General features: G+C 35.5%; 1 protein-coding gene across 3 annotated transcripts in view; it reads left to right on the forward strand.

Annotated features, from left to right (window-relative positions):
- The window catches only part of LOC127879748 (DNA polymerase iota-like), a 52,842-nt gene that overhangs the window by 28,478 nt on the left and 3,719 nt on the right, over positions 1–20,645 (forward strand). For all 3 annotated transcript variants that reach the window (XM_052426776.1, XM_052426778.1, XM_052426777.1), the window contains exons 5-7: positions 211–366; positions 2,514–2,747; positions 13,376–13,554. In XM_052426776.1, coding sequence (XP_052282736.1) covers positions 211–366; positions 2,514–2,747; positions 13,376–13,554 — 569 coding nt within the window. The remainder of the gene's footprint in view (positions 1–210; positions 367–2,513; positions 2,748–13,375; positions 13,555–20,645) is intronic.

Below are 20,645 nucleotides of genomic sequence, written 5' to 3' on the forward strand. Positions count from 1 at the left end.
CCAAGTAGGAAATGGTCTGAAAGGTTGCATTTATTTACATGATTGAAACATTTATATGTTGAGTAAGTTATGTTAAACATGTATGTACAAATAGATTACATTAATAAAAGCATGTGTTACATTTTTTTTTCAAACTTTTATTTAAAGCAATCAACAATCTGTTTGTCTTATTAAATGGCTATTTAAACGTAAATGTTTTCCTTGTTTCAGGATATTTGCAAAGTTTTTGTCCACTTGCTGAGCGACTGGGTTTTGATGAAAACTTTCTCGACATAACAACTCTTGTTAATGAACGTATGCACAAGAGTGATGCAGTATCTTTGGATGAAGTGTCAGGCCATATCTTTGCTGATCAGGCTGTTGTTGGTTGGTATTTGGTGATCAGAAGGACCCTAAATTTCTTTAGTATTAATGAATTTCTAAAATAATAAAGTTAAAGTGAAATTTCTTATTACAGCAGTAAATACTGTAGGTTTAAATGCCTGTGTCCTTTAGTGAAACTTGAAATTGTAAGGAAAGAAACAAAGCTACAAAAGAAAATAAAGTTTCATTTGCTAATATATCATATGTAACATTTCAAAGATCAACTATTATTAGCTTTTAACAATCCTAATAATATTTTGCTGAAATGTCTGGTAAAAAACGTGCCTGCAAATCGGCAGGGAAGTTAATCTCATGTGACCACATTTATTGTCCAATTTTTATGAAACTTGGTTGTTATATTGGGTCACTGAGTTCAAAAACAAGGTCAATACATAAAATACAAAAGGAAAACATGTTGACACTTTAGATGTCACATTTTTAGTCTCACTTTAGACCAATCTTCCTGAAACTATAGCTATATTGAAAACTTGGTAGCACTCTAGAAGTGAAATTTTTTATGAAATCTTCCTTAATCTTGGTCATAACATTTAAGCACCAAGAACACAGAGAGCTCTCGGGAGCTTTGAATGATACCTTGATGTCTGCTGTCAATTGGCCGTCAGTTTATGATTGTTGACTTGTTCTACTTCTTTTAACAACTTTTTCTCCTTAACCCCTTTATAAATATTGAAGATACTTCACAGGAATTATACTTTATTGACCCCCTTTCAAAGTTTTTTTAATGATTCCAGTACACAGCATATTTTGGTCACCTGAGCTTATAATAGATTTAAAAAATGAAAACTTAACAAATCTCCTCATAAACAATTGTTGTGTAACATTGTTTTTTGTTCCTCTCAAAATTAGTCCAAATCACGCCCCTGCTGTCAAAACTGGCCATGCCCAGTTGTCACAAGATCTGTAAAATGTAGTAAATTAATAATAAAAAATTGCACTGAAACCACAAAGGTCAGGATTTTTATGCCCCTGGTAGGCTGGCATATAGCATTTGAACTGTCTGTCAGTCTGTCTGTCCGTCCGTCCATCCGAAAACTTTAACATTGCCCATAACTTGTGCAATATTGAAGATAGCAACTTGATACTTGGCATGAATGTGTATCTCATTGAGCTGCACATTCTGAGTGGTGAAACGTCAAGGTCATCCTTCAAGGTCAAAGGTAAAAAAAAAAAAAATAAACAAAATAAAATCAAAGCGGCGCAGTAGGGGGCATTGTTTTTCTGACAAGCACATCTCTTGTAATATTAAGTGTGTAACTTGTGGTCCTCTACCACTTTGTTCATGATCCTGGGGTCAAAATTGACCCTGCCAAAGGGGTGACTTGTTTTCCTTATGTTAAGATAGGTGAGAGCGCTGCAACTGCAGGAAATTGAAGTTTGCTATTTGGCATTTAACTCAATTAAGTGGTCCTCTTAAAAGATTGTTTACATCTTTATCATGGTCAAAACTTGCCATACCGCAGAGGTCAAATGTGTCATAAAGACTTGCATTGTTAATAACTAAAAAAATCTTCTTTTATGAAACTGTAATAGTCAGCAGTTTAATATTTGGTCTGTAACCTTAAATGGCTTTCCTCTTCTAAGTTTGTTCAAATCATGCTCCTGTGTTTTCTAAACAAATCACGTCCCAAATTCACATTATTCATATAGACTTATTTAGTATATAAAGAGGACCACTTAAACCCATTTATGCCTAGTGGACTCTCCCATCCTTTTAAATTGGATCAATACATTTCAAAATAAGGGATGTCTAGTATATTTATTTATATTTTAGAATATTTCTTACAGAAATTCCCTTAAGCAAACAGCGCAGACCCTGATGAGGCGGCGCATTATGCGGCGTCTCATCTGGGTCTACGCTGTTTGCCTAAGCCTTTTTTCTAGACGATAGGCATAAATGGGATAATCTCTGAAACTACAAGGGTTTAGTGCTTACTGTTTGTTGTGCAATATTGTATGGAGGTTCTTACCCAAATATCAAAGCCTCAGAGTCAACAATAACTTTTCAAAGGCTGCACTCAACAGTTTGGTTTCTACATAACACTTATCAGAGAAAAAACTGTCTCTGGGTTTAGTTTTTATGCAGATGTTTTTGATCGCTTGCACTTATACTAAGCTGTCATATATTTAAGGCACCTGCGACTGTGGTTGCACTCAAAGGCTGGTCATTGGTTCCCAGATTGCTGCGGAAATCAGGGCTGGACTGCAGAGCGAGCTTGGGATTACCTGCTGTGCTGGCATCTCCCACAATAAGTTGTTGGCGAAGTTAGTGGCCAGTTGCTTCAAACCAAATCAGCAAACGGTTTTACTTCCATGCCATGCTCCTCAGCTGTTGTCTAAGCTTGAAAGTGTCAGGCAAATTCCAGGTAAGCCTTTAAATTACATTTTTAGGGCAAGATTTGTATTTGCTAGATAGCACAGTTTGAATTTTACAGGACTTTGTATGCATTGACTTCACAAACATGAAATGGGTATAAAATAGGGTGTTTTATGATAAGCTCTGAATTGCAAGTTTTTAGTTTACTTGAGATCAAAGTTTAACAGGGTTGACTATGCTTGTCAGTTACTGTTTGTCATCTTTTTACTAAAACAACTTCTCAATTTAAAAAAAAATGGAACAATCAACACTTTCTTGCCAAATAACACTGATTGGATTTTACAATTATTTCAGAAACATGCTATTTTGGCCATCGACCTTACATCCGTCAAACTATTTTGATTTGAAAAAAAAAATCATATCGCTATACTGCCATCTACTATAGTTTCTCAAATTATTTTGATTTGAAAATGGTCATATGCCTATTAAAAAGATATCAGAAATTTCTGTAGGGATTTCTAAAAAGTAACGAACAATTGTTATTCTCCCCAGTGTTCGAAATTCGCACTAGCCCGATAGCCTGGTGCTAGTTGATTTCGTTTCGGTCTAATGAATTTCCCTAGGTACTAGCCCGATCGGGCTAGTGATTTTTCCAACTTTGGAAAATAAAAAATATTATTTTCATCCATCTTTTGAACCACATATACCGTTTATTTAGCGTCGTATCGCGTTTCCTCATCTTGCCAATCATGTTGACATGCCGAGAGTTTGAATGTCAATTTTTTGTTTGACACCGTGCGTTTAAAATGCGGAACAATCCAGGTAGTTCAATATGCGGTACTTTCCGAAAACCGTACAATTCAACGAATAATGTAGATGTCCGTCATCTTTAATTTGTTATTATCTATAATTGGCGAATTAAAGCATTGCAATATCACATTTTAAAAGAATATATCAACCAAAGTATATATTGATTGCGTATTTGGTAGGTCATTTTTACTGGTTTTCATTTTCGGCAGTCAAACGATATGCATATACATAAGAAGTAACTCGATATGTTTTCGGACAGTTGTGTTCGGATACGGTATTATCCGTTGATTTTGATTTGTTTTGACGTTCTTGATGAAAAATTGAATGATGAATACACATGCAGTGTTTAAATGGTCTGGTTGATAATTGTTCGAATTGTACTCACCAGAATTGGACCTATAAAGACTATAAACAAGAACAATAAGCTAAGGGCATTGGACTCTTCCCTCTATTTGCTTTATCATACGGCCTCAGACTCTCTGCTTAACTTTTTCAGATTTATAATTTGTGACAATTGACACCTAAACATAATTTACTGACAGGATATAAACCTTTGCATCTTGACTGCATATTCTAGGTATTGATTGATGAGTACCTGCATACATAAGTATTTTAATCGAATTGAGTCATTGAAATATTATAATAACCAGAGACGTAGATAACAGAGATAAGAAGGTCGCCAAATATCGGTAAACTCTCGCCCGTCGCGGGTTTCGGCGAGATAAGCGCGCAACTGTTTGTCGGTTGCCACGGTAGTTAACACGCTTATCAACATTCCTGAAACACGCTTTCGCGTTTCAGTTTTTGCGATTTGAAACAAATGAACTGTTATGTATTATTAATATGAGAATGTATGCGGTACTATCACACAATTGTAATGTGTCAATTAAAATAAATCACATGCCGCATTGTTGTATTTAGCGATTTTATTCGCCTCCAGTTTGAAAAAACACACACCATCATAACCGGTATTTAATGATGGCCTTTGAAATACGATAAATTCAAATAAAGAAGCGATCATAATCTTGCGACAAACAACTAATAATTGGTTGTTTTAATTAGATTTTTGTTTTTCATTTTAATTGCAGTGTTTAAATTTGATAAATCCGACTGCCATTTACATGTACGATAATTTGAATAAAGCTCTGAACAAATTCGTCTTCTTATGGAGAGAATCTATTCTTGGTCTGCTCTAATCGACTGTTGTGTTCATTGTTCTCTTTAATGACCGTTAAATTCAATGCACGTTTTTACCAATTATAACATTACCACCTAGAGTACATGTATAGAAATCTTCAGACCCGTATACTGTGCCATTCTCCATAATTAAGCATATCGATCCAGTTATGAAGTTACTTTTCTGTGTCTTTTCACAATGTCTGAAACGGATATTGTGTCATGGGATGACGAGGATTTAAATCTGGATTTACTTCTAGTTATACTGATTATGATGAATATTGTGATAGTGAATTATGATGAATATTGTGATAGTGAGTTATGATGAATATTATGATAGTTAATTTGTTCAGGACTTTACTCAGTCAGTTGTGTATGAGTGCCCAGAATGCAAAGTTAATGAAAAGAACATATGGATTCCGTATGTTGTAAAAAAGCATCATCTAAACTTGAAAAGTATGTTCTCTCATGTACATTATGATTAAGTGTGTCCCGGCTTCTACAGAGGTGCCTATGCAACCATTTATGTGATAAAGTCTCTTCATAAACCTCTGTAGTAACAATTTTAGTCGGTGCAATAAAAGAATGCATGAACATAGTTTTTACAGTTTAATATTTAATCAAAACTTCATATTTCATGAACAAATATTAATACACCTTCCATAACAAAAAATAAGCAATTTATCCAACATAACACATATTAAGCAAGTTGTTGATATAACAAATAACATATTGGAAGAAAACAGCTAATATTCTGCAGTTATGCAGGCAACAAACATGTAAGATAATGCATAAGAGCCATTATCGTATGAGGCAGGGTATTAATATTGCTGAAGAAAAACCATAATCACATAATAATTTTTCATCATGGCGATTGGACTATAAATGTGACTTAGAGTGTTGACATGTTTTTACCATAGCCATATAAGGAAAAATGTCTCGCCCCCTGGCCGTGTTTTTAAAACAACCGGAACCATTTTCGAACTTGTCCGAGAAATCATTGAGACACATTGTTTGACCAAGTTTCATGAAGACCGGACAATAAATGTGGCCTCTAGAGTGTTAAAAAGGCTTTTTATAGCTATATATAGACATATAAGGAAAAATGCCCCACCCCCTGGTGCCAATGTTTTTCAACCAACCAGAACCATTTTTGAACTTGCCCAATATATCATAGGGACACATCTTCTGACCAAGTTTCATGATGACAGACCATACACCAGAACCATTTTTTAACTTGTCCAAGATATCATTGGGACAAATGTTCTGACAAAATTTCATGGATTGGACAATTTATGTGGTCTCTAAAGTGTTAACAAGGCAAATGTTGACGCCCGACAACACACTGCGCATGACAGACAAAAGGTGATCACAAAAGCTCACCAATGGCACACTGTGCTAAGGTGAGCTAATTGGCAAAAAGATAATCCCTAGATTACACTAGAAATGTGTTCCCACAAAAAATGGTCTTGAGCAACTTCCTAACAATGAACATACATACACAATAGTGTGTCCTGCTTCATTTACACATACTTTCATACTTAATATGTTTTGCCATTGCTTTGATCTGAATGTAAACAGAGCATTTCCAGGTCTCTTGCGTGCATATGGACAATATATGGCTTTGGATCACTTCCTTAAGTATGTAACACTCAACCCTGATAGGTACATTGATCTCAACTTGGCAGACTCCAACGGCAGCTGAGCCTGGTTCGGTTGTTGACGATGACAAACCACACTTAGTTGCTTTGTCTTCATACAATGCGATGTTGAGAGAAGTATCGTCCTCAGTTCTCAGTTATGGATTCATCCTCATTGAGCAGGAGACGATCGACAAGTGCTGTTCGGGATGATTCATCAAGTAAATATCGAGATCGCTTTTGCACCCCATCACTCAGTCGCTCCCTCCTGGGCCTGGCCAAACTGAGAATACCAATGAGCATGGCAGATGAGCACCAAATCATATGATATTTATTATATGCTATTCTAAATTTAGATGAAAAATATAAATGCCTCATAAAATTTATAAAAAAGGCATATAAACATGCATTTTTTAATGTTTCCTAATGAATTCATGAATACATTCATTGTCATATTTCAGCAAATGAACACAGAAAGACAATTAACAACCAATCCACCATTTACACCACACGATACCTGGTAATAAGTCAAAATATTGTCTTGTTACCAGGTATTGTGTGGTATTAAATATTACCTGAGCTAACCCACCTTATTAAATTACTTTACTATATAATAAATTGATCAACAAGAACCATTAGGATTAATATTGAATTCTTATATTAATAATTACACGACTAAATTTATAAATTAAATCATATATTTATTATTTAATGATTTATTAATTTAAACCTTCCTCAACTTATAAAACAGAAGCACTTTTTAATTAAGCACATTCATCAACGGTTTGAACTACACAACATAAACAAACTATTATTTATACGAATTCACACAAAGTAATATTGCGAATGAGTATGACGCCTAATTATACATGATTATTATAAAAAGTTGATTAAATTTGGGAGGGCTAATAATATGTTCCATAGAACATGCTGTCACCATATCTGGCACCATACTGTCCTGCCATAATAAATTTGAGATCTATCTACTGATAATGCATATTTCACCCATATAGCCATAAACTAGATGACTGAATTGGCAGTTCTGTATGGAATATTACATAACATTAGTAACTAGGGTCAATTTTTACATCTGCCTTGGAAGGTTTTTATGGATATTTGGGAAAGCTAAGAAAGGAATAAAGGAATCCCTAACTGTGTGCACTTAAATTTAATCAAGATAATTTAATAACAGAGATATGCTAAGTTTTATTGTTTTTGAAATCAATAATAATGAGGCATTTAACCATATTCATATTATAATTAAATTTCTTTATTGTAAATTAACATCCACATGTTGAAATTGAGCTTTAATTCTATTCAATACTGTCAACTGTCATCAGAATGCTTGAAATCAAAATTTTCACATAATCTTTCTCCTCGAATTGCCAGCATGAGTACATTCTTTGTAACAAATTTATTTTTTATTCATTTTTGTATAATTTCAATCATATTGGGATATAATTATTTTAAAATAAAAAGCAATTTTAACACAGTCTTTAAGCTTTGTTGCAGAAAATCAAAAGGGCTGAATGAAAATGTCTGAAAAACTGGGTCAATTAAAAATTGCACAATTCCATTATTTAAAGGAATATCACAATGAAATTATGGGCAGCCATAAAACTAAATCTGCTCTGTAAAATAATTAAGTTTATGTTACAGGCCATAGTATATGTTTTAAGTTTTAGTGATTACAACTATGAAGGAGTTAAATGGAAACTTTTTATGGATTAAAACATTCACCTGCAAAATGGGGTGTATAAAATATGGTGTAACTTTCTGAAGCAAAGAAATATCACTATGAAACTAAGGAGCTAAATAAAGTTCAATCAGCACTGTAGAAAATATCAGTTATTATATGAAGCAATGTACCCCATTTTAGCTTTGGTCACTCAAAATATAAAGTTTTTTGCGGAAAATAGAAACGGCTGTATGCAAATACCTGAAATGCAGAATAAATTACCACTTGCAGAATTTCATTATTTAACGGAATGTCAAAATGAAAATTTGGGCAGACATAAAACTCAATTGGCAAAAAAAGATACCATATTTGATGCGATACATAGTTTATATTTGATGTTTTAGTCGCTGCAACTATGAAATGTTTGGATTGAAACAATTTTTGGCTTAAAGAAGTCACCTGCAAAGTGGGGTAAATAAAATATGTTGTAATTTTCTTATGCAAAAGAATATCACACTGAAAATGTGGGACTATAAAATTTACAATTAGCACTCTTTAAAAATATAAGTTATGATATATTGCAATGGACCCTTTTTTTAGCTTTGGTCACTCAAAATATGCAAGGTTTTTGCGGAAAATCAAAACGACAGAATGCAAATACCTGAAAAACAGGACAAATTAAAACTTGGATAATTTCATTATTAAAAGGAATATCAAAATGAAAATAAGGGCAGCCTTAAAACTCAGTCTGCACTTTAAAATGATACCATTGATGATATGATGCGTAGAACATGTTGTCAGTTTTAGTCGTTAAAACTATGAAGAGTTTGGATTAAAATAATTTTTGGCTTATAGCATGCACCAACAAAATGGGGAAAATTTAATTTGATGTCAATTTCTTATTCAAAGGCATATCACAATGAAAATATGTGACTTAATAAATTACAATTAGCACTTTAAAATAAAAAAATATAAGTTATGATATGATGCAATGCACCCTTTTTTAGCTTTGGTCACGCAAAACATGCAAGGTTTTTGCGGAAAATCAAAACGACAGAATGCAAATACCTGAAAAACAGGACAAATTAAAACTTGGATAATTTCATTATTGAAAGGAATAAAATTAGGGCAGCCTTAAAACTCAGTCTGCACTTTAAAATGATACCATTGATGATATGATCCATAGAACACGTTGTCAGTTTTAGTCGTTAAAACTATGAAGAGTTTGGATTAAAATAATTTTTGGCTTATAGCATGCACCAACAAAATGGGGAAAATTTAATTTGGTGTCAATTTCTTATTCAAAGGCATATCACAATGAAAATATGTGACTTAATAAATTACAATTAGCACTTTGAAAAAATATAAGTTATGATATGATGCAATGCACCCTTTTTTAGCTTTGGTCACTGGAAATATGAATGTTTTTTATGGAAAACCAAATTGGCTGAAAGCAAGTATGTGAAAAATAGGGTAAAATTAAAACTTGCACAACTTCATTATTTAATGGAATATCACACTGAAAATATGGGCAGACATAAAACCCAATCAGCACTTTAAAATGAAACCATATATGATGTGATCCATAGTTTATATTCGAAGTTTTATTCGCTAAAACTATGAGGAGTTTAAATAGAAAATCAAATGCATCGGCAAAATGGGGTAAATAAAATCTGGTGTAATTTTATTATCTAACAGAATATCACTATAAAAAGGTGTGAATTCATTAAACCGAATCAGTACTTTAATACAAAAATCAAATTTAATAATATTTAGGTCATATTTCTTAGTTAAATGTGTCACAAGTTTACTGCAATTGGAGCAAAATGTGTGTTTACCGAGAATAGCGTAAAAATGCAGTAATGTTCGTAACGATTCTTACCGTAACCTCCAATGATGTCCCTTGTTTACTGAACTGGTCTGGTGAAAACATTATCCAGCAATTTAAAAATAACATATTCAGTCAATCTCAACAAAGAACTCGCTCTAAATTCGCTCTTTAGTTTGTAGCTTTTACCCGCTTCGCAAACAAAATGGCGTCGTCTATATTTTTCTTCAAGTCTCGCGAAATCCCGTAACGGGTGAGAACTCGGCACGCTTTATTATATAAAATGGGTGACTTTCCAGTCTCTGTTATCTACGTCTCTGTAATAACATTTCCAGTAAATTGGGATAAACTGTTATTTGCAATTCTTATCAATTACACCCTACCTGCAATAACCACTATCTAACTGTCCAAAATAAAGACTTCTTTTAAGAACGTGTGATAAACAGTTCGGGCAAGTAAACTTTGGTTCGGGCTAGTGAAAAATTCCATCTAGTAGCCTGAACGGGCTAGTGGTTTCAAAAGGGAAATGTGCACACTGATGCTCCCCCAAATTTTTTTTGAGGGGGAGCATATAGTCGCCGCTTTGTTTGTCCGTCCATGTGTCCATCCGTCCGTGCACAATTTTTGTCTGGGCTATTTCTCAGCAATTAATGACCGGAATTCAATTAAACTTTATGGGAAGCTTCACTACCAAGAGGAGATGTGCATATTATCAGCCAGTTCTGGTCGGATGATTTTTCACAGAGTTATGGCCCTTTGAAAATTTCCATTAACTGTACATATAGTGCAATTCTTGTCCCCCCAACTACTAGACATTTCCTTTTATTAACCAGGTTTTCTGATGGAAAAAAACTGGTTATTAGATTGGCGAATGTGGGCGGGCGGGCGGGCTGGCGGGCGGAACAAGCTTGTCCAGGCCGTAACTTTGTCGTTCATTGTGAGATTTTAAAATCATTTGGCACATTTGTTCATCATCATTAGACGGTGTGTCGCGCAAAAGAATTATGTTGATATCTCCAAGGTCACAATTTGAGTTCAAAGGTCAAAAATGGCTATAAATGAGCTTGTCCGGGCCATAACTTTGTCATTCATTGTCAGATTTTAAAATCATTTGGCGCATTTATTCGCCATCATTAGACAGTGTGCCGCGCAAATGAATTACGTCGATATCTCCAAGGTCAAGGTCACACATTGAGTTCAAAGGTAAAAAATGGCCATAAATGAGCTTGTTCGGGCCATATCTATGTCATTCATTGTGAGATTTTAAAATCATTTGGCACATTTGTTCACCATCATGGGACGGTGTGTGGCACGAAAGATTTACGTCAATAATTCCAAGGTCAAGGTCACCACGACTAAAAATATATTTATTTTGATACAAATGGGCTTAATTATAAACAATTATCAGATAAAGAGAGACAACTTAAACTGAACTGATTAAATCTGACTTTTTTCACATTTAAAAAACCTGGTTTTGTGACAATTTTGTTCCTTGTTTGAATATAAAGTGCAATTATATTGTTTGCAATTGTGACAAAAAAAACTTTGGGGAGCATCACCCGTCTCCGACGTTTTTTTGTTCATTTTTTCTTTAGGTTTTGAACTTCTTGTGTTTTTTTTATTATTTGTATCAGTTTTGTAGCTCATCAATTTTTTGAAAAAAATTATGAGCTATTGTCATCACCTTGGCGTCAGCGTCGGCGTCCGGTTAAGTTTTGCGTTTAGGTCCACTTTTCTCAGAAAGTATCAACGCTATTGCATTCAAACTTGGTACACTTACTAACTACATGTATCATGAGGGGACTGGGCAGTCAAAGTTAGATAACTCTGGCGTGCATTTTGACAGAATTATGTGCCCTTTTTATACTTAGTAAATTGAATATTTGGTTAAGTTTTGTGTTTAGGTCCATTTTGTTCCTTAAGTATCAAAGCTATTGCTTTCATACTTGCAACACTTACTAACTATCATAAGGGGACTGTGCAGGCAATGTTATGTAACTCTGACTGGCATTTTGACAGAATTATGTGCCCTTTTTATACTTAGAAAATTGAAAATTTGGTTAAGTTTTGTGTTTAGGTCCACTTTATTCCTAAAATATCAAAGCTATTGCTTTCAAACTTGCAACACTTACTAACTATCATAAGGGGACTGTGCAGGCAAAGTTATGTAACTCTGCCTGGCATTTTGACAGAATAATGTGCCCTTTTTATACTTAGAAAATTGAAAATTTGGTTAAGTTTTGTGTTTAGGTCTACTTTATTCCTAAAATATAAAAGCTATTGCTTTCATACTTGCAACACTTACTAACTATCTTAAGGGGACTGTGCAGGCAAAGTTGCATAACTATGGTTGTCATCTTGACGGAATTATGGCCCTTTTTTGACTTAGTAACTTTGAATATATGGTTAAATTTTGTGTTTAGATCCACTTTACTTATTAAAGTATCAAGGCTATTGCTTTCAAACTTCAAATACTTTCATGCTATCATGAGGGTACTTGACCTGGCAAGTTGAATTTTACATTGACCTTTGAATGACCTTAACTATCAAGGTCAAATTATTAAATTTTGCAAAAATTGCCATAACTTCTTTATTTATGATTAGATTTGATTGATACTTTGACATAACAGCTCTCACCTGACATACCACATTAGACTCCACCCAAACCATCCCCCACGCCCCCCCCCCCCACTCCAGAATCCCCCCACAATTTTTTTTTCATTTTTTTAAAGATCATCTTATAAATGACTACACCCTCAGCCTATACCCGCCACCGCCCCCCCTCCCCCCAATATTTTTCTTAAACATGGTTAAAAAACAAACAAAAATATTTATTTTTTTATTTTATTTTTGAAATACCTTCCAACCATCCCACCCAAGAATATCCCCCCCCCCCCCCAAAAAAAAATAAATAAATAATTTGTGTTTGCATTATTTTTCATATTTTTGGAAGATAATGTAATAAATGACCACACACCCACACTATTACACCCCTCTCCACCCTACCCCTCCCTATTTTGTGATTGAAGTATTGAGATAGGTCCCTTCACCTTTAAAAGAAAAATAGATGAGGGGTCTGCACCCGCAAGGCGGTGCTATTGTTTAATTATTTATCAATCATAATTGTTGAATAGAGTTCTGTTTCTGTTATGACAGCTATTTAGCTGGAGGTTTTTAATGGATTATGCTATTTTTATTTATAATTGCTGGTTCATCATTAGGAGCGTGATACCGATGCTTGACTCGAAACTTTTGTGAACATGCTATAACAATATCAAACATCATGATTAAACTCTGGTAGGGATCTGGGGAAATCTTGGCCCTTTTGTTGTCAATATAAAAAACTGTTAGGTGAGATTATGCATATGGGAGTAAGATTGGTGATGAGTCCACTATTTATTGAAACAAAAGTAAACTTTTTGGTTCCCATTCTATGCATGTAAAGATGTAATAGTATTTAGCATCTGACAGGACTCCAACTAAATTATTGCGCAATAAAAAAGTATCGTTTGTTACATTTATTTTGATATTTTAATTGCCTGTAGGAATAGGTCATGCAACTGCAAAGAAACTTCAAGAACTTGGTATTGTGACTGTTGATGACATGCTGGAGGCAGACTTTCGTTTAATTGAAGATGCTTTTGGAAATGTTGCCATAGAAACCATGAAAAATCTCTGTCAAGGAGTAGACAACTCTCCAGTAGTGGTATTCGGACCACCACAGGTATGTAAACTCTATGAAGATATACCTGTTATCGTTTATAAAATAAAATCAGTTATCAGTTATTTTCCTGCATACAGTCTGTCTGTCTGAATCTTACTGCGTTATCTCAAAAAGTATTTAAATTGGGTTAATTATACCCCCACAAAAGAAGTTTAGAGGGGTATATAGGTCACAATATACCAAAAGATTTCCTTAACAAATTCAATGTAAAACCGACAACTACAACGAAAAATTAAGTCAAACTTTTGCGCGTAGACACCCCCATACCCATACCTTTTCTTAAAGAGCATGCCAAGCCGAATGGATTTACACAATAAAAAAGATAGGTCATCCAGTATGTAAGAAAGAACTCGACGCGAATCAACGGTCACTGTTTTAAGGCCACCTTTTTACCAGCTGGTCTCAAGTTGATGAGGGTTTCCCGCCATCTGTCAAAATCTCATGTAGTCTCCAACCTGTAAGCAAAACACTGAATTTGTAGTATACAACAATGTATTCCCTACCACATGCACACAGAAATCATCAAAAATAAAGTCATGGCATGTGCCCATACAGATAATTGTGTCTTCAAATAAATGACGTTCCATTCTTTAGAGGGTATAGCATTGAACACAAAAATAATTTAGTATATTGTAACTTAAAGGAGTGAACATGTCTGTCTGTCGGTCTGTCTGTCTGTCCGTATTAAGTGTCCGCTCTTTAATTCAAGTAGTTTTCATCCGATCTTCACCAAACTTGGTCAGAAATTGTATCTACATGATGTCTAGGCCAGGTTCGAACATAGGCCTTGCCGGGTTAAAAACTAGGTCACGGGGTCACTAAGTGCGTTTTAAACATTCAGCATGTTGTCCGCTCTCTAATTCAAGTAGTTTTCATCCGATCTTCACCAAACTTGGTCAGAAGTTTTGTCTAGATAATCTTAAGGCCAAGTTCGAACATGGGCCTTGCCGGGTCAAAAACTAGGTCTTGGGGTCACTTAGTGCGTTTTTTAACATTCAGCATGGTGTCCTCTCTTTTTCAATAAGTTTTCATCCGATCTTCACCAAACTTGGTCAGAAGTTTTATCTAGATGATCTGAAGGTCAAGTTCGAACATGGGTCATGCAATATCAAAAACTAGGTCACAGGGTCACTTAGTATGTTTTACACATTGAGCATGGTGTCCACTCTCTATTTCAAGTAGTTTAAATCCAATCTTCACCACACTTGGTCAGAAGTTGTAACTAGATTATATGTAGGTCAAGTTCGAACATGGGCCATGCCGGGTCAAAAACTAGGTCATGGGGTCACTTAGTGTGTTTTAAACCTCACCATGTTGTCCGCTCTCTAATTCAAGTAGTTTTTATCCAATCTTCACCAAAATTGGTTAGAAGTTGTATCTTGATAATGTCTAGGGCAAGTTTGAATATGGGTCATGCCGGGTCAAAAACAAGGTCACGGGGTCACTTAGTGCGTTTTAAACATCACAATGTTATCCGCTCTCTAATTCAAGTAGTTTTCATCCAATCTTCACCAAACTTGGTCAGAAGTTGTATCTAGATGATGTCAAGGTCAAGTTTGGATATGGGTCATGCCGGATCAAAACTAGGTCACAGGGTATCTTTGTGCGTTTTAAACCTCACCATGTTATCCGCTCTCTAATTCAAGTAGTTTTCATTCAATCCTCACCAAACTTGGTCACAAGTTTTATCTTAATGATCTCAAGGACAAGTTTGAACATGGGCCATTCCTGGCCTAAAACTAGGTCACGGGCTTACTAAGTGCGTTTTTAACATTCAGCATGGTGTCCGCTCTCTAATTCAAGTAGATTACATCCGATCTTCACCAAACTTGGTCAGAAGTTTTATGAAGATGATCTTAAGGCCAAGTTAGAACATGGGCCTTTCTGGGTCAAAAACTAGGTCAAGGGGTCACTTTGTGTGTTTTAAAAATTGAGCATGGTGTCCGCTGTTTTTTGTGAAGATGACATGCAAAATATTATGTGTCAATGCGGCATGTGGGGGTATTCGTCATGTCTGTGACAAAGCTCTAGTTAAACTTGAAATGTGGATAGATAGCCTTGTGGGAAATTTGCACGTTTTTTATTTGTTTTATCGTATGAAAATTATGGTTCTATAGCTAGAAAAACAAAAACTCTGCTTTGATTCCTGCCATTACTCAAAAATTCTAATCAAGGTAGAAGAAGCATGTTCTGTGTAGAGAGGGCCATCTGGGGAATATGCTGGTTATGTCAGTTTTTCCTGAGACTAAATGTGTGGTTGTTATGCATACAAATGTTAGGATTAAACAAATAATAAAACAACTAAATTCTGCAACCTGGTGTTACTATACAAATAATGTTAGCTTGGTTTACAAAACTTTATACCTGGAAAAGGTCCATATGGAAAATATGTTATTTCAATTTTGTTTGTCTGTCCGCCTGTCAATCAGATGAAAATGGTGTTCTTTGATAATGCAAAAAGTTATTAAAACACTTTCTTATGTGAATGTGGAATAAGACAGTAAACAATGAATTAAAATCATTTTGGTGATTGTCTAGACAAAACGGTTTGTTTTATGTTCTTTACTAACTTTTTTTAAAGATTTCTCTTTGTTCTTGACGTACAAAAAGCCTTTTTGCGTGATTTTTAGCTCATCTATTTTTTGAAAAAAGTTTATGAGCTATTGTCATCACCTTGGCGTCGGCGTCGGCGTTGGCGTCCGGTTATTTTTTTGCATTTAGGTCCACTTTTCTCATAAAGTATCAATGCTATTGCATTCAAACTTGGTACACTTACTTACTATCATGAGGGTACTGGGCAGGCAAATTAATGTAACTCTGACTGGCATTTTGACAGAATTATGTGCCCTTTTTATACTTAGAAAATTGAAAATTTGGTTAAGTTTTGTGTTTAGGTCCACTTTATTCCTACAGTATCAAAGCTATTGCTTTCATACTTGCAACACTTATTAACTATCATAAGGGGACTGTGCAGGCAAAGTTGTGTAACTCTGACTGGCATTTGGACGGAATTATGGGCCCTTTATACTTAGAAAATTGAAAATTTGGTTAAGTTTTGTGTTTTGGTCCACTTTACCCCTAAAGTATCATAGATATTGCTTTCATACTTGGAACACTCGCAAACTATCATAAGGGTACAGTAAAAGGACAAGTTGCATAACTCTGGTTGTCATTTTTACGGAATTATGGCCCTTTTTTTACTTTAACTTTGAATATATGGTTAAATTTTGTGTTTCAATCCACTTTACCTCTAAAGTATCAAGGCTATTGCTTTCAAACTTCAAATAAGTTCATGCTATCATGAGGTTACTGTACCTGGCAAGTTGAATTTTACCTTGACCTTTGAATGACCTTGACTCTCAAGGTCAAATTATTAAATTTTGCTAAAAATGCCATAACTTCTTTATTTATGATTAGATTTGATGGATACTTTGACAAAACTACTTTTACCTGACATACATCAATAGACTCCACCCAAACCATCCCCCGCGCCCTCCCCCCTCCTCCCAGATTCCTCCCCCCGAATCTCCCCCCCTATTTTTTTTTTTAAAGATCATCTCACAAATGACCACCACACCCTCACACTATACTATACCCACCCCACCCCACCCCCCAAATTGTTTTTTTTTGAACCGTTAAAAAAAACACAAATCTTTATTTTTATTATTTTATGTTTGAAATACCGTCCAACCTACGCACCCAAGAATACCCCCCCCTCCACACCCCCCCCCCCCCCGGAATGCGCCCCCCCTATTTTTTTTTAAGATCATCTCACAAATGACCACCACACCCTCACACTATACTATACCCCCCCCCCCCCCCGAATCCCCCCCCCCCCGAATCCCCCCCCCCCCCCGAATCCCCCCCCCCCAATTTTTTTAAGATCACAAATGACCACCACACCCTCACACTATACTATACCCCCCCCCCCCCGAATGCCCCCCCCCCCAATTTTTTTAAGATCATCTCACAAATGACCACCACACCCTCACACTATACTAGATCCCCCCCCCCCAATTTATTTTTTTGAAACGGTTAGAAAAACACACATATTTATTTTTATTAATTTATGTTTGACATACCATCCAACCATCGCACCGAAGAATACCCCCACCACCCCCTCCGTCCCCACCCCCCCTTTCCCCCCCCCCCCCCCCCCCGTTTTTTTTTTTTTTTTAAGATCAACTCACAAATGACCACCACACCCTCACACTATACAATACCTCACCACCCCACCACCCCATTTTTTTTTTAACGGTTAAAAAAACACAAATATTTATTTTTATTATTTTATATTTGAAATACCGTCCAACCATCGCACCCAAGAATACCCCCCCTCCACCCCCCCAGCCCTTCCCGGATTTCCGCCCCCCCTATTTTTTATTTTATTTTTTTTTTTTTTTTTTTAAGATCATCTCACAAATGAACACCACACCCTCACACTATACCCCCCCCCCAACCCCACCCCCCCCCCCCCCCCCCCCGAATTTTTTTTATTTGTTTTCGCATTTTTGTCCACACCCCCACACTATACACCCCTATTCACTCCACCCCTCCCTCCTTTGTGATTGAAAAATGAGAGTCCCTTCACGTTTAAAAAGAAAATAGATGAGCGGTCTGCACCTGCAAGGCGGTGCTCTTGTTTATTTTTGATTCACAGTGTTTTTATCATTCAACTGCATTTTTCAACAGTTTGCATGCATGCATGGACACGCTTTCATTTTTTCAGGATAAGGCATTTCATATAAAAAGTGTCATACTTTGTTTACAACAGAAATAATCTGAATGTCTATTTCAGACGACACATCATTTTTAGCTTGACTATTATATATGAAATATATAGTGGAGCTATCCTACTCACCCCGACGTCGGCGTTCCCGTTAGCGTTAGCGTGCAAATGTTAAAGTTTGCGTAGTACCCCAAATATTTCCTATGTCCCTTGACATATTACTTTAATATTTTGCATACTTCTTTACCAACATGACCTCAACCTATTAACAAGAGCAGACAACTGTATCAAGCATTTTGTAAGAATTATGGCCCTTTTTTCACTTAGAATATGCATATTATTGATAAATCTATGTTAAAGTTTGCGTACCACCTCAAATATTTTCAATGTCCCTTGACATATTGCTTTTATATTTTGCAAACTTCTTTACCAATATGACCCCAATCTATAAACAAGAGCAGACAACTGTTTCAAGCATTTTGTAAGAATTATGGCCCTTTTTTCACTTAGATTTATGTTGCGTACTACCTCAAATATTGTCAATGTCCCTTGACATATTGCTTTCATATTTTGCAAACTTCTTACCAACATGACCCTAATCTATAAACAATAGCAGACAACTGTATCAATCATTTTGTAAGAATTATGGCCCTTTTTGTCTTAGTAAATGAATATTTTGTTAAATTTTGTATTTTGATCCACTTGACATCTAAAGTATCAAAGCTATTGCTTTCAAACTTCAAATATTTTCTAACTATCATGAGCCCAGAGGGTACTGTAACTGCCAAGTTCAATTTGACCTTGACCTTTGAATGACCTTGACTCAAGGTCAAGATTAAATTTTAGCTAAATTGCCATAACTTCTTTATTTATGATAAGATTTTATTAATACTTTGACAAAACAACACTTACCTGAATACCACAATGGATTCCACCCAAACAATACCCCACACCCCAACCCATAATCCCTGCCCCCCCCCCCCCCAAATTTGTTATGTCCCCCACTATAGTAGTGGGGGACATATTGTTTTTGCCCTGTCTGTTGGTCTGTTGGTCTGTTGGTTGGTTGGTCTGTTGGTTTGCGCCAATAACTTTTGCAATATTGAAGATAGCAACTTGATATTTGGCATGCATATGTATCTCATGGAGCTGCACATTTTGAGTGGTGAAAGGTCAAGGTCAAGGTCATCCTTCAAGGTCAAAGGTCAAATATATGGGTCAAAATCGCTCATTTAATGTACACTTTTGCAATATTTTAATATTCAAGATAGCAACTTGATATTTGGCATGCATGTGTATCTCATGGAGCTGCACATTTTGAGTGGTGAAAGGTCAAGGTCAAGGTCATCCTTCAAGGTCAGAAGTCAAATATATGTGACCAAAATCACTCATTTGATGAGAATTTTTGCAATATTGAAGATAGCAACTTGATATTTGGCATGCATGTGTATCTCATGGTGCTGCACATTTTGAGTGGTGAAAGGTCAAGGTCATCCTTCAAGGTCAAATATATTGGTCAAAATTGCTAATGTAATGTCACTTCTGCAATATTGAAGCTAGCAATTATATATTTGACATGCATGTGTATCTTATGGAGCTGCACATTTTGAGTGGTGAAGGGTCAAGGTCAAGGTCATTCTTCAAGGTCAAACGTCATATACGGGGTCATAGTGTTTCACAAACACATCTTGTTTTTTTCCTTTTTTTTATTTTTGAAAGGTCATCTAATAAATGACCCCACCCCACATTATACCCCCCTCTCAACCCCCCTACCCCCCCCCCCCTCAAAAAAAAAATGTTTTTTTCCTTTTTATTTTTTTATTTTGAAAGATTGTCTAATAAATGACCACACCCCACATTAACCCCCCCCCCCCACCCAACCCAAAAAGAATATTTTTTTCTTTGAAACATGGTTGAAAAAAACAACAACAAATATTTATTTACTTTATTTTTGAAGGACCATCCAAACTTCCCACCCAAGCTATTGCTATCAATCTTGAAATAAAAAAGCTTATTACTTTGTTTTATGTCTTTACAAATGTTCAATAGATTGTGGAAAATATACCTGAACTATTACCTTGTCCTTATTGAATAATTTGAACAATTACCCCATGATGGCTTACGTTATACTGTCAAGCACTCGAATAGTCAAGCGCGCTGTCCTCTGACAGCTCTTGTTATGCTTTCTGTTGATCAACTTTTAAAATTGTAATGGAATTAACAAAAGCAAAATATTTGTTCTTAATGTCAATAGTCTCATTTTGAGAAACGAAAGAAATGGCACTGTTGATAACTTGTACAAACAGTTTAATTCTGCATTTGCGAAGAGTTCAAATCTATTTGTGTGAACTCCATGTCCTAG

The sequence above is a fragment of the Dreissena polymorpha genome, chromosome 4, assembly GCF_020536995.1.
Source record: "Dreissena polymorpha isolate Duluth1 chromosome 4, UMN_Dpol_1.0, whole genome shotgun sequence".
NCBI lineage: Eukaryota > Metazoa > Mollusca > Bivalvia > Myida > Dreissenidae > Dreissena > Dreissena polymorpha.